General features: G+C 39.5%; 1 protein-coding gene across 1 annotated transcript; it reads left to right on the top strand.

The window, feature by feature from the left end:
- Nucleotides 1-10,819: 10,819 nt before the first annotated feature.
- On the top strand, nucleotides 10,820-11,182 carry LOC100754795 (60S ribosomal protein L31-like). The gene has a single exon (XM_027398705.1). The coding sequence runs from the start codon at nucleotides 10,820-10,822 to the stop codon at nucleotides 11,180-11,182; it is 363 nt and encodes a 120-aa protein (XP_027254506.1).
- Nucleotides 11,183-11,681: the final 499 nt, after the last annotated feature.

Here is an 11,681-nt window from a genome sequence, read left to right as displayed (position 1 = left end):
GATTTATGCTGAGATCTTTGATCCATTTGCACTTAAGTTTTGTGCATGGTGACAGGTATGGATCTATCTGTAATTTTCTGCATGTCCGAATCCAATTGTACCAGCACCATTTGTTGAAGATGCTGTCTTTTTTCCATTGTATAGATTTAGCACCTTTGTCAAAAATAAGGTATCCATAGGTGCGTGGGTCGATATCAGGGTTTTCAATTGGATTCCATTGGTCTATCAGTCTATTTTTGTGCCAATACCAAGCTGTTTTCAGAACTATGGCTCTATAGTAGAGCTTGAAGTCGGGGATGGTGATGCCTCCAGAAGATCCTTTATTGTAAAGAGTTGTTTTGGCTATCCTGGGCTTTTTATTTTTCCATATAAAGTTGAGTATTGTTCTTTCAATGTCTGTGAAAAACTGTGTTGGGATTTTGATGGGGATTGCATTGAATCTGTAGATTGCTTTTGGCAGGATTGCCATTTTTACTATGTTAATTCTACCTATCCAAGAGCATGGGAGATCTTTCCATTTTCTGGTATCTTCTTTAATTTCTTTCTTTAAAGTCTCAAAGTTCTTATTGTACAGATCTTTTACTTTTTTGGTTAGTGTTACCCCAAGATATTTTATGTTGCTTGTGGATATTGTGAAAGGTGATGTTTCCCTGATTTCTTTCTCATTGGATTTATCATCTGTATATAGTAGGGCTACTGATTTTTTTGAGTTAATTTTGTATCCTGCTACCTTGCTGAAGGTGTTTATCAGCCGTAGGAGTTCCCTGGTAGAGTTTTTTGGGTCACTATGTAGACTATCATGTCGTCTGCAAATAGTGAAAGTTTTACTTCATCCTTTCCAATTTGTATCCCTTTGATCCCCCTTTCTTGTCTTATTGCTATAGCCAGAACTTCAAGTACAATATTGAAGAGATATGGAGAGAGTGGACAGCCTTGTCTTGTTCCTGATTTTAGAGGAAACTCTTTGAGTTTCTCTCCATTTACTTTGATGTTGGCTATTGGTTTGGTGTATATTGCATTGATCATGTTTAGATATGTTCCTGTTATTCCTGTTCGCTCCAAGATCTTTATCATAAGGGATGTTGGATTTTGTCAAAGGCTTTTTCAGCATCTAGTGAGGATGATCATGTGGTTTTTCTTTTTCAGTTTGTTTATATAGTGGATTACATTGATGGATTTTTGTATGTTGAACCATCCTTGCATCCCTGGGATGAAGCCTACTTGATCATGGTGGATGATTTTTCTGATATGTTCTTGGATTCGGTTGGCCAATATTTTATTGAGTATTTTAGCATCGATGTTCATGAGGGATATCGGTCTGTAGTTCTCTTTCTTAGTCATATCTTTGTGTGGCTTGGGTATCAAAGTGATTGTAGCCTCGTAGAAAGAGTTTGGCAATATCCCATCTGCTTCTATTGTGCGGAACAGTTTGAGGAGTACTGGAATTAGCTCTTGTTTGAATTTCTGGTAGAATTCTGCAGTGAAGCCATCTGGCCCTGGGCTTTTTTTGGTTGGGAGGCTTTTGATTACTGCTTCTATCTGATCTTGATTTAATTTTGGTAAGTGATATTTATCCAGAAAGTTGTCCATTTCCTTTAGATTTTCCAATTTTGTGGAATACAGGTTTTCAAAGTATGACCTAAAGATTCTCTGGATTTCCTCAGTGTCCATTGTTATATCTCCCTTTTCATTTCTGATTTTGTTAATTAGCATGCTCTCTCTCTGCCTTTTGGTTAGTTTGGCTAGAGGTTTGTCTATCTTATTGATCTTCTCAAAGAACCAACTCTTTGTTTCATTGATTCTTTCATTGTTTTCCTAGTTTCTACTTTGTTGATTTCGGCTCTCAGGTTGATTATTTCCTGGCGTCTACTCCTCCTTGGTATGTTTACTTCTTCTTGCTCTAAAGCTTTCAGTTGTTCTGTCAATTCTCTAATGTGACTTTCCTCCAGTTTCTTCATGTGAGCACTTAGTGCTATGAACTTCCCTCTTAGCACTGCTTTCAGGGTGTCCCATAAGTTCGGGTATGTTGTGTTTACATTCTCATTAAATTCTAGGAAGTCTTTAATTTCTTTTTTATTTCTTCCTCAACCCAGGAATGTTGCAATTGGGAGTTATTCATTTTCCACGCAAATGTAGGTTTTCTGCAAATCGTATTGCTGTTGAATTCTAGCTTTAATGCATGGTGGTCTGATAAGATACAGGGGGTTATTTCAATACTTTTGTACCTGTGGAGGTTTGCTTTGCTGCCAACTATGTGGTCAATTTTTGAGAAGGTTCCATGTGGCGCTGAGAAGAAGGTATATTCTTTTGTGTTTGGATGGAATGTTCTATAGATATCTGTTAAACCCAGTTGTGTCATAACTTCTTTCAGATCCTTTGTTTCTTTGTTAAGTTTCTGTCTATTCTATCTATTAGTTCTGTCCAGTGGTGTAAGGGGGGTGTTGAAGTCGCCTACTATAAGTGTGTGTGGTTTTATGTGTGGTTTGAGCTTTAGTAATGTTTCTTTTACAAAAGTGGATGCTTTCGTATTAGGGGCATAGAAGTTCAGGATTGAGACTTCATCTTGATGGACTTTTCCTGTGATGAGTATGAAATGCCCTTCTTTATCTCTTTTGATTGCTTTCAGTTTAAAGTCTAATTTGTTAGATATTAGGATTGCTACCCTAGCTTGTTTCTTGAGCCCATTTGACTGGAAATTTTTTTTCCCATCCTTTTACTCTGAGGTATCGCCTGTCTTTGAAGTTGAGGTGTGTTTCTTGTAAACAGCAGAAGGATGGATTCTGTCTTCGTATCCATTCTGTTAGCCTATATCTTTTTATGGGTAAGTTAAGACCATTGACATTCAGGGATATTAATGTCCATTGTTCATTGGTTCTTCTTTGTTTTGGATTTATTGTTGGTGGTATCATTGCGTGTGGATTTTGCCCTCCTGTTTCTTTTTGTGTTTGGTGAAATTAGATTAACTACTGCCAGTGTTTTTGTGAGTGTAGTTATGTTCGTTGGGTTGGAATTTTCCTTCCAGAGCCTTCTGTAGTGCTGGATTTGTTGATATGTATTGTTTAAATCTGTTTTTGTCGTGGAATATCTTGTTTTCTCCATCTATAGTGATTGAAAGTTTTGCTGGGTACAGTAGTCGGGGTTGACATCCATGCTCCCTTAGTGCTTGTAGGGTATCTATCCAAAGTGCTTGTAGGGTATCTATCCAATGTGGTTCTTTATATTTAAAATATATATTCATATAAAATATTTTGATCATATTCTTTCTCCTTCCCTGACTTTCCCAGATCACCTCAAACTCCCTACTCACTGAAATTAATTTCTCCTCTTCTTTCTCTTTCTCCCTCTCCCTCAGAAAAAAAGACTGTCTGGACAATTATTTACACAAAGTAAAAGACCCTCAGTACATTCACCTTTAAGTTAAGTAGAAGAAGTTCAACCCAGTGACACAGGGTGTCAGAAATGAGCAACTGCTTTTCCAAGGTTCCCCTGCATGGTTGCAGGAGTGGAGGCCTCTCTGCAGCATTGGGGATGGCTTTCTTGTCTCTCTAGAGTTTGGATATTGAGTTTATACTGCATATGGACTTAAGGACATTTGAGGCAAGAGGTCTAAAAAGTTTACCCTAGTCTGTTACACATCAGATTTGATATGAAAATCAACACTTGGAATTTATTACAGGTTCCATTATGTCTGTATCCACAGAATTCATCGGCTGAAGTGCTAAACTCCAACATCTCACATTGTGGCTGTACCTGGAGCTAGAATCTTTAAAGAGGCAAACAAGGTAAGATGAAGCCCAGAAGACACAGGAGACTATCTGCAAGCGAGATGAGAGGCTTAGCAGAAACTCAACCATTGCACTAGTCTCAGTATCCCAGTCTCAGAACTGGGGGAGAATTCTTCTCTATGTTTTATATTGGGGGACTTTGTAATATGTAACATAGGTGACTTCTATTCAGAAACCATGGTGGTATCTCAGAGAAATGTGATCTGGTTAATTTTTTTCTCTCAGTTTATAATATAGGAAATGAGCAACAAATAAGTACCTCAGAATCTCAGAGTGTGAAAAAATCAGAGCAGCAAACCAAAGTGGAACATAATATGAACACATTTAAAATGGGCAAAGATACAAATGGAGGAGTCAGTGTCTCATGAAAAGATTAGATTGCCATAAAGCACAAATAAGAAATTTATAAGTAAAAAATATTCATAGAATTTAAATAGTTTTTAAAATAAAAAACAAACAAGTGATTAAATAGCATACTACAGACAGCTCTGAAAAGCAATACACTTGATGTGAGATATGTAGAAACTACACAGCAGTTATTACCAAAAGTGAGAAAAAAAGCTATAAAAGACAGTTCAGAAGATACAGCTTGTCCAATGAGAAACAGTATGCTTATCAGAGATGCTAGGAGAGGGTACAGGTTGGGGAATAAGTGATGTTGAAACTAGTACTGCATTGTTCTGCTTGACAATAAGGTGAAACATAAAATGTTTTCCTAGTAAACAGGACATGAAATACAATGCCACCTACCACAGTGTAGTGATGATGGATACTAGTGACAAAGGGATGGCCTGAGAGCCAAAGATGAGTTTCAATAGAGATTGAATTGCTCCATTAATTGACCCAAAAGCAAAAACAGAAATCAGAGATAATATAATAACACTGTTAAAATCTGAGGGCCAACAGCAATCAAGCAAAAATTAATTGAAGTTGAACTAAAATCATTCAGTTATTATTTTGGACTTTCTTATAAGATTTATTGAAAGTAGACATTAAATGAAATCTACATGTATACTGACACATGTTCATAAAATACTGGCTTTGAAATAGTCCTTCGCTGCTGAGCCACTGACATGAAGGGCAGCAGTCACCTGTCTTTAATACAACAGCAGCTTGGATGGAGACAGCCTCAAATGCAGGGTGTTGTAATCCAAGGGCTGGAGTATCTAGAATCTAGTCTCCAAGGCCCTCTCTGCTTGGACAATCAGTTTAGTCTTTCTACTACAGTTTTGCAATCTGTAAAAGAAGGGATTGGAGAACCTCACAAAACCCCCAGGGTTTTTGTCAGAGAAAACAAAGCCAACGTCCCATTGATTCGCTGTCCTGTCAAAAATGCTTTAAAATACTTGTTGATGGGAGTTCCTTAGTCTTTCTGAGGCTTGCTGTGCTCATCCATCTTGTCAACTTGACACCCCTGGGAAGAGGGACCCTCAGCTGAGGAATTGCCTCTATCAGAATGTTGTGACCTTGTATATAGAGCAATTTCTTGTCTTCTAATTGACATAGGAAGGCCCTGGACTGTGTAAGAAATATAGCAGAAGGTAAGCCTGAAAACGAGCCAGTAAGCAGTGATCCTCCATGGTTTTTTCACTTGTTATTTATTTATCTATTAGATAGGATCTCACTATATAGCTCTGGCTGTCCTGGAACTCACTATGTAGACCAGGATGTCCTCTTGAACTCACAGATCTTCCTGCCTCTGCCTCCCAAGTGCTTAAAAGTGTACACCACTATATCCAGCTCCTTTGTGGCTTTTGCTTCAAGCTGCTGCCTTGAGTTCCTGCAGTGGCTTCTGTAGGTGATGTAAATAAAAGAACCTCTTTCTCCTCCAAGTTGGCTTTGGCCAATGCTTTATCAGAGCAATAGAAAAGTAAGTCAGAACACTCACATGCATGACCTGGAATGTGGGGTGGGAGCAACCCTCTCAAATGTCTCTGGGAAGAATCAATGAGATTTCCAATGTGATTGGTGCCATTGTTTTCCTCACAGGTAAAATCCTTTACAGAGAGCAGGTGTTTTCTATCAGAATCCATGGATTCATTTGAATAAAATTAAACCAATTTATGGGGGATGTGGGAAGTAAGCATATTTTAATTACACTTGTGTGGGTCTTTTTCTTGAAAAAACACATTGTATTGAACACATTTTGTTAAACGTGAAATGAATGGTTTCTTTGGAGAATTTTTCTTGGTTACATTAGATGCAAAGATTGACCCCTTGTGGCTGTGTATGGTGACTGCAGGCGAGAGCATTTTTCCTGGGGCTTGGTTGAAGCCCTGGCTGCAGGCCTGGAATTGGGTACTGAGGCAAGGTGGGAGACCAGCTAATGGAAGCAGTGCAAGGTGCTTTGGCATGTCCACTGAGCTGAAATAGCTCATTCTAGAGAGCTTCTTTATGTCTCTGAAGTCTCAGTTTTATTCCAGTTACATTTTAATAGTAGTCCATGATGAGTGTGAGGTCACAGTTTCCATGGTAAGCTGTCGATCATCTGTCTCCCATCTTTGTTTTGTGAACCCAGGAAATCCAAATTTGGATGGATGTGCTTTCATGTTCTATTTTTCTAGTTAACGAAACGAAAATGTGTGTCTTTGGGATTAATTTGTTTTTAGTTACAGAGAAATCCAAACATCGGTTCCCAAGTCAAATATGTAACCATCTCACAACAATGCCAAGCATGTTGTTCCTTCACTGCAGCAGCTTTCTGCAGCCACCAGATGAAGAGAGGGAATATGTTCAGTCTAGCAACAGAGGGCTCTTCTTATTTTCTTGGCGTGTTTCACCTGGGGAATAAGATGTGTTTCACCTGGGGTCAGCAAGATGGCTTACTGGTAAAGGTAATTGTCTCCAAGCTTGGAAACCTGAGACAGGAGTTTGATTCCTGCAATGCCACATTCAAGCCTGGGGACTTGCCACATACAAATAAACACTTTGTTGTTGTTATTGGAGAGGAAGACAGAGAGAGACAGAGACAGAGAGAAAAAAAGAGAGATATCTCATAGGGGAGTTAACGTTGTATGCTGTTACTTCAGACATATGTTCTGAAACAGAAGTTGGGAACAAGATTTTGTTGGGGTTCAATGCCAATGAAGGATGAAAGGGAGAAGAGATATTATTTGGGTCGATGGAAAAGTCCAATTGCAGCCCCTCACCCAGCAGGGAATATGGAAAGGTTACAGCCCACCTAGAGCTCTACCTGTAGTAGAAACAACTGATCCTTCTTGCCATTCTGGACTACCCTGGCACAGTTGTTATCCAGAGCAGAAGTCAATAGTGAAGTTTCCACCAAAAGCCCAATATAGCTCATTGGCTGTCATGAGGGGATAAAGGGTTCTCACACTGCCCTCTCTCCCATCTTTCACAGTCTTCCAACACCCTCCCACATGTAGCTAGGCACGGTTCTGTCGTTTGTGCAGAAGGCTGCTCCTGCTTTCTGAGTTGTGTCCTCCAAACCCATTGATCCCTGTGCAGTACTAGTAGACACACACATCTCTTGCCCTGGGCCTCCTTAAAGGTGTCTTCACTCTAGAAGCCATGCTAGTCAGTATGATCTTCCCAGACATAGAATTATTCTGCTTTTTTAAGTATGCATATTACTAGTAAAATTATAAAAAGCCCAGGACTTGAGCAAGTAGATAGAAGACATGTTTAATCCATATTACAGTGCTGTTCATTTGTCAGTGACTGCCTGGAGGAGAGCTGTGTTTACAATCCTGAGACTCATTCTAAACTCAGCAAAAAATGTCGCACTGGTAAACTTGGTGGTCACTCAAGAAACAGGTAATATAGATTTTAATGTTTGAATCTGTCCTTGATACTCCACATAACGACATCTGTGAACGTATATCCAGAGTGAGATCTCCATACCCTAGGGTTCTGTCTGATGGCTCAACCAATTACAGGCTGGATATAGTTCTCTCTCTCTCTCTCTCTCTCTCTCTCTCTCTCTCTCTCTCTCTCTCTCTCTCTCTGTGTGTGTGTGTGTGTGTGTGTGTGTGTGTGTGTGTGTGTGTGTGTGTAGGTGGGCATTCTTATCTGTGCATGAACATGTAGAGAGAGTGGGGTTGTATGGCTTCCTCTTGTCTACATGACTGCTTTGACAGAGTGTACTTCAGTGAACTGGAGGCTCACTGATTTGTTTGTTTTGTGTTTGCTAGACTGACTAGCCATCAGGTTCTCAAGAACTGCCTGACTCTGCTCCCCAGTGCTGAGATTACAAGCACACCACATGCAACCAAGCCTAGTTCTTTGTGTGTATAATGAGTGCTGGGGGTTTGAATTCAAGTCCTCATGCTTGAAGGGCATGAACACAAGATCCGACTGAATCATCTGCACAGCCTGGAACTATTAACGATGCAGATGTGCTGGGCGTATTCAGACTTTCCCTTGCCATTATTCCATAAACAATATTGCATAATAACTATTGTGTAACATTTGCATTTTATTAGGTTAGTGTTTAAGTGATCCGAGATGAAAAAAGTATATGGGGTAATGTGGAGGTTGTATGCAAATACTAACCCAGAGATTTGAGCATCCACCAATCTCCCTATGGGTTAGGATCCTGTGGCCAATCTCCATGGGTACTGAAGGATGACTTTCTAGGAATGAATTCCTGTAAGGTCCTTGGGGATCCCTAGTTGTGGAGTTCAAGCCCATATAGATAGATGCTCTGAAGTGAGGATGAGGTGTCACATGGTTTTCATTTAAATTTAGACACAGCTCATTAATCTTTGTGAAGGACTATGCATCTCCCCACCACCCCTCTACCCACCATGTTGAAAAGCAAATGAAGTGAGTAGCAGCTGACGGACTTCACTGGTAACTTCTGTTATTTATAAACACTTCAAGTGGCTTTTTACCTGTCCCTAAGGGAAGTCCTTAGAGATCATATTGTTTTATGCTCTTTACATAACAGAAATCTCATTTCAAGCAAAACGACACAGAATTAATGAGGCAATTCAATGTCCCGCAAATGCAGAAGTGAAAATTTCATCTTAATTTAGCCTCACATGTCTCACAGCTTGAGCTTGTCCCTGTTTGGTCCCCTATGTGGGGTCAGTGTCTGCTCATTTCCCACTCTGTGCTTTGGGACCCTCTTCCTGCAACCACAGCAATTGTGGCTCCTTCGGAGTTAGCACAAAGTGGGGCAAGAAGTGGCCTGGGAAAGAGGAGAACTGGTTCTGCCCTAGACATGAGAGGTTGAGCTCAGAGGATCTGTCAGGTGTAACATATTAAAAAACTGTATATCATAGAAGCCACCATTTCGAGGTGTTCCCAAGGCTGCACAGCCATCGCCACCATCGAATCTGCTGAGACTTTTCTCCATAGAAAAGAAAACCCCATGGAGTAGGCAATCTGCATGGCTACCTCACCTGCTTCACAGCAACCTCACCCTGCATCCTCTCTCAATTGCCTGCTCTCCCTAATCCATGTAAACAGAACTAGACAATGTGTGGGATTCGGATTGGCTCTTCCACTTACCATAATGTTTTCACAAGTTCATTCATGCTTTGGTAAGAACCAGCATGCCATTCCTCTTCATGCCTCAGTGACTGTTCATTATATGGACAGCACAGTTTAGTGTGGACCCCGAATCACTGGAAAGCCAGTCCTCAGTGCAACAACTATTAAGGGGTACCTTTATAAGCGACTAGGTCATTAGAGCTATTATGTATGAACTAATGTAATTACCAAGTTCTTATTGTCCCACAGGCCTTCAAAAGATGTTGCACCTAGCAATGAAAAATAAGTAACCTTTTTCTCTTTGAAACTTACCAACTCAGTGCTACTATGTTGTAGTAACATTAAACGGATGATGACAGTGAGAAAACCATATTTTTGTTTAGATATTTGTTAGTTGTTGGAAAAACTGTTTCCAATTTCTTTTACTATCATAAATAAATTATTAAAATGATGTTACTATGAGCTTTCAGGTATAAGTTTTATGTTGCTTTGTTTTATTTTGTTTCGAAACGGTATCTCTTTGTGTAGACCAGCTGGCATGGAATTCATTATGTAGCCCAGACTGGAGTCAAACACACAGAAATCCTCCTTCCTCAGTCTCCTGAGGGCAAGGATTACAGGTGTGAGCCATCATACCAAGTTTTTATTTTTTTTTTCAGTTCTCTTGAGTTCATATCAGGAGTATAACTGCCAGGCAACATGCTAACTCTGCATCTCACATTTCTAACAATTCTTCATTTAACCCACCATACTGCTTTCCACAGAATCCACATTTCTTCAGTCCCATTACAGTAAGTGACCTAGCATCCTTACCTCTCCATCAAGACTTGCTTTGTGCCAGACTCAGGGTGTGGCTCTTGCTGATGCCTGTTGATGATGCTGATAAGCATCTCTTCCTGGTTTATTGGCCTTTCATGTGTCTTGTTACTTGACCAGGTACAAATCTGAGTTGTTTTGCTGTTGACTTTTAAGTGCTTTTCATGCTTTCTGGATTGAAGCCTCTTTAATTTAGATAAACAATGACATATTTTCTCCCACTGGGTGTTATCTGCTCAGTTTTTTCTTTTCTTTTCTTTTTTTTTTTCTTTGGAAGGGTCATTTGGTAGAGAAATGAGATTTTTAAAAAATATATATATTTAAGTCTGATTAATCCATCTTCTTTGGCTAATTGCGCATTTGATGGCATAGCTAAGATATTGTTGCCCAATCCAAGGTCATAAATATTTATTTACTATATTTTAAGAATTTTATGTTTTTACCTTTAACATTTAAATTCTGGAGTCATTTTGGACTAACTTCTTTATATGATGGGCAGAGTGGCCTAAGCTCATCCCTGTGCATATCCAGTTGCTCAGTCTCATTTGTTGGAGGGACCATTCCTTTTGCATTGAGAGGTCTTAAGAACCTTTTGAAGATGAACTGACTGTGGATATACAGGTTTGCTTCCGGACCTCAATTCCATTCTATGCATCTCCATCTCTGTCTTTATGCCATCATCATATGTCTGGCATAGCTTTGCTATCAGTTTTGAAATTAAGAAGTATGTTTTCACTCTCCAAATTGGGCCTGGCAAAATGGCTCCTGCAAAGAAGGGTGGTGAGAAGGGCTGTTCTGCCATTAATGAGGAGGTAACCCAGGAATACATAATCAACATTCACAAGTGCATTCATGGAGTGGGCTTCAAGAAGCCTGCCCCTCTGGTACTCAGGAAAATCTGGAAATTTGCCATAAAGGAGATGAGGACTCCAGATGTTCACATTGATACCAGGCTCAGTAAAGCCATATGGGTCAAAGGAATAAGGAATGTTCCATACTGTATCTGTTTATGTTTGTTCAGAAACTGTAATGAGGATGAAGACTCACTAAACAAGCTCTACACATTGGTGACCTACATGCTGCCACCACATTCAAAATCTACAGACAGTCCCTGTAGATGATAACTAACTTGCTGAAATAAAGTTGCAGAAGTGCCTTCAAAAACAGTGCATTTTCTAACTCAACTATTTTTCATAGCTGTCCTTGCTATTCTGAGTCCCTTGCCATTCTTAAAATTCTTCACAGCCTGCTTCTTCCTACCAGTAAAACAGGAAGATGAATTTTTAAAGAGTTTGCATTGAATGTGCAGCTCATTTTCACAAGCACTGCTATATTAACAATATAGAGACTTCCAGTCCACGAAGAGGTGAGACCCCACTTCTTTTACAAATGCTCTACACTTTTCAATATATCAGCCTTGCACTTTCTTGACTGCATTATTTCTACGCATTTTATTCTTTTTGATACCATTATAAAGAGAAAGGTTTTTCTTAATTCCTCACTTAGATGGTCATTGTCAATACAGAGAGATACAGTGGAGTTTCTATGTTGACCAGTGAATTTGTTTCATTAACTCTAATGCATGTGTTCGTTCTAGGCTTTTGGTGTTCTGTATAAAGA

The sequence above is a fragment of the Cricetulus griseus genome, chromosome 2 (genome assembly GCF_003668045.3).
Source record: "Cricetulus griseus strain 17A/GY chromosome 2, alternate assembly CriGri-PICRH-1.0, whole genome shotgun sequence".
NCBI lineage: Eukaryota > Metazoa > Chordata > Mammalia > Rodentia > Cricetidae > Cricetulus > Cricetulus griseus.
This window is presented reverse-complemented; position numbering and strand designations above follow the sequence as displayed.

Bases quoted from the DNA above. Each gene is read 5' to 3' on its own strand.
- LOC100754795 (XM_027398705.1), top strand. From the start codon at position 10,820: ATGGCTCCTGCAAAGAAGGGTGGTGAGAAGGGCTGTTCTGCCATTAAT.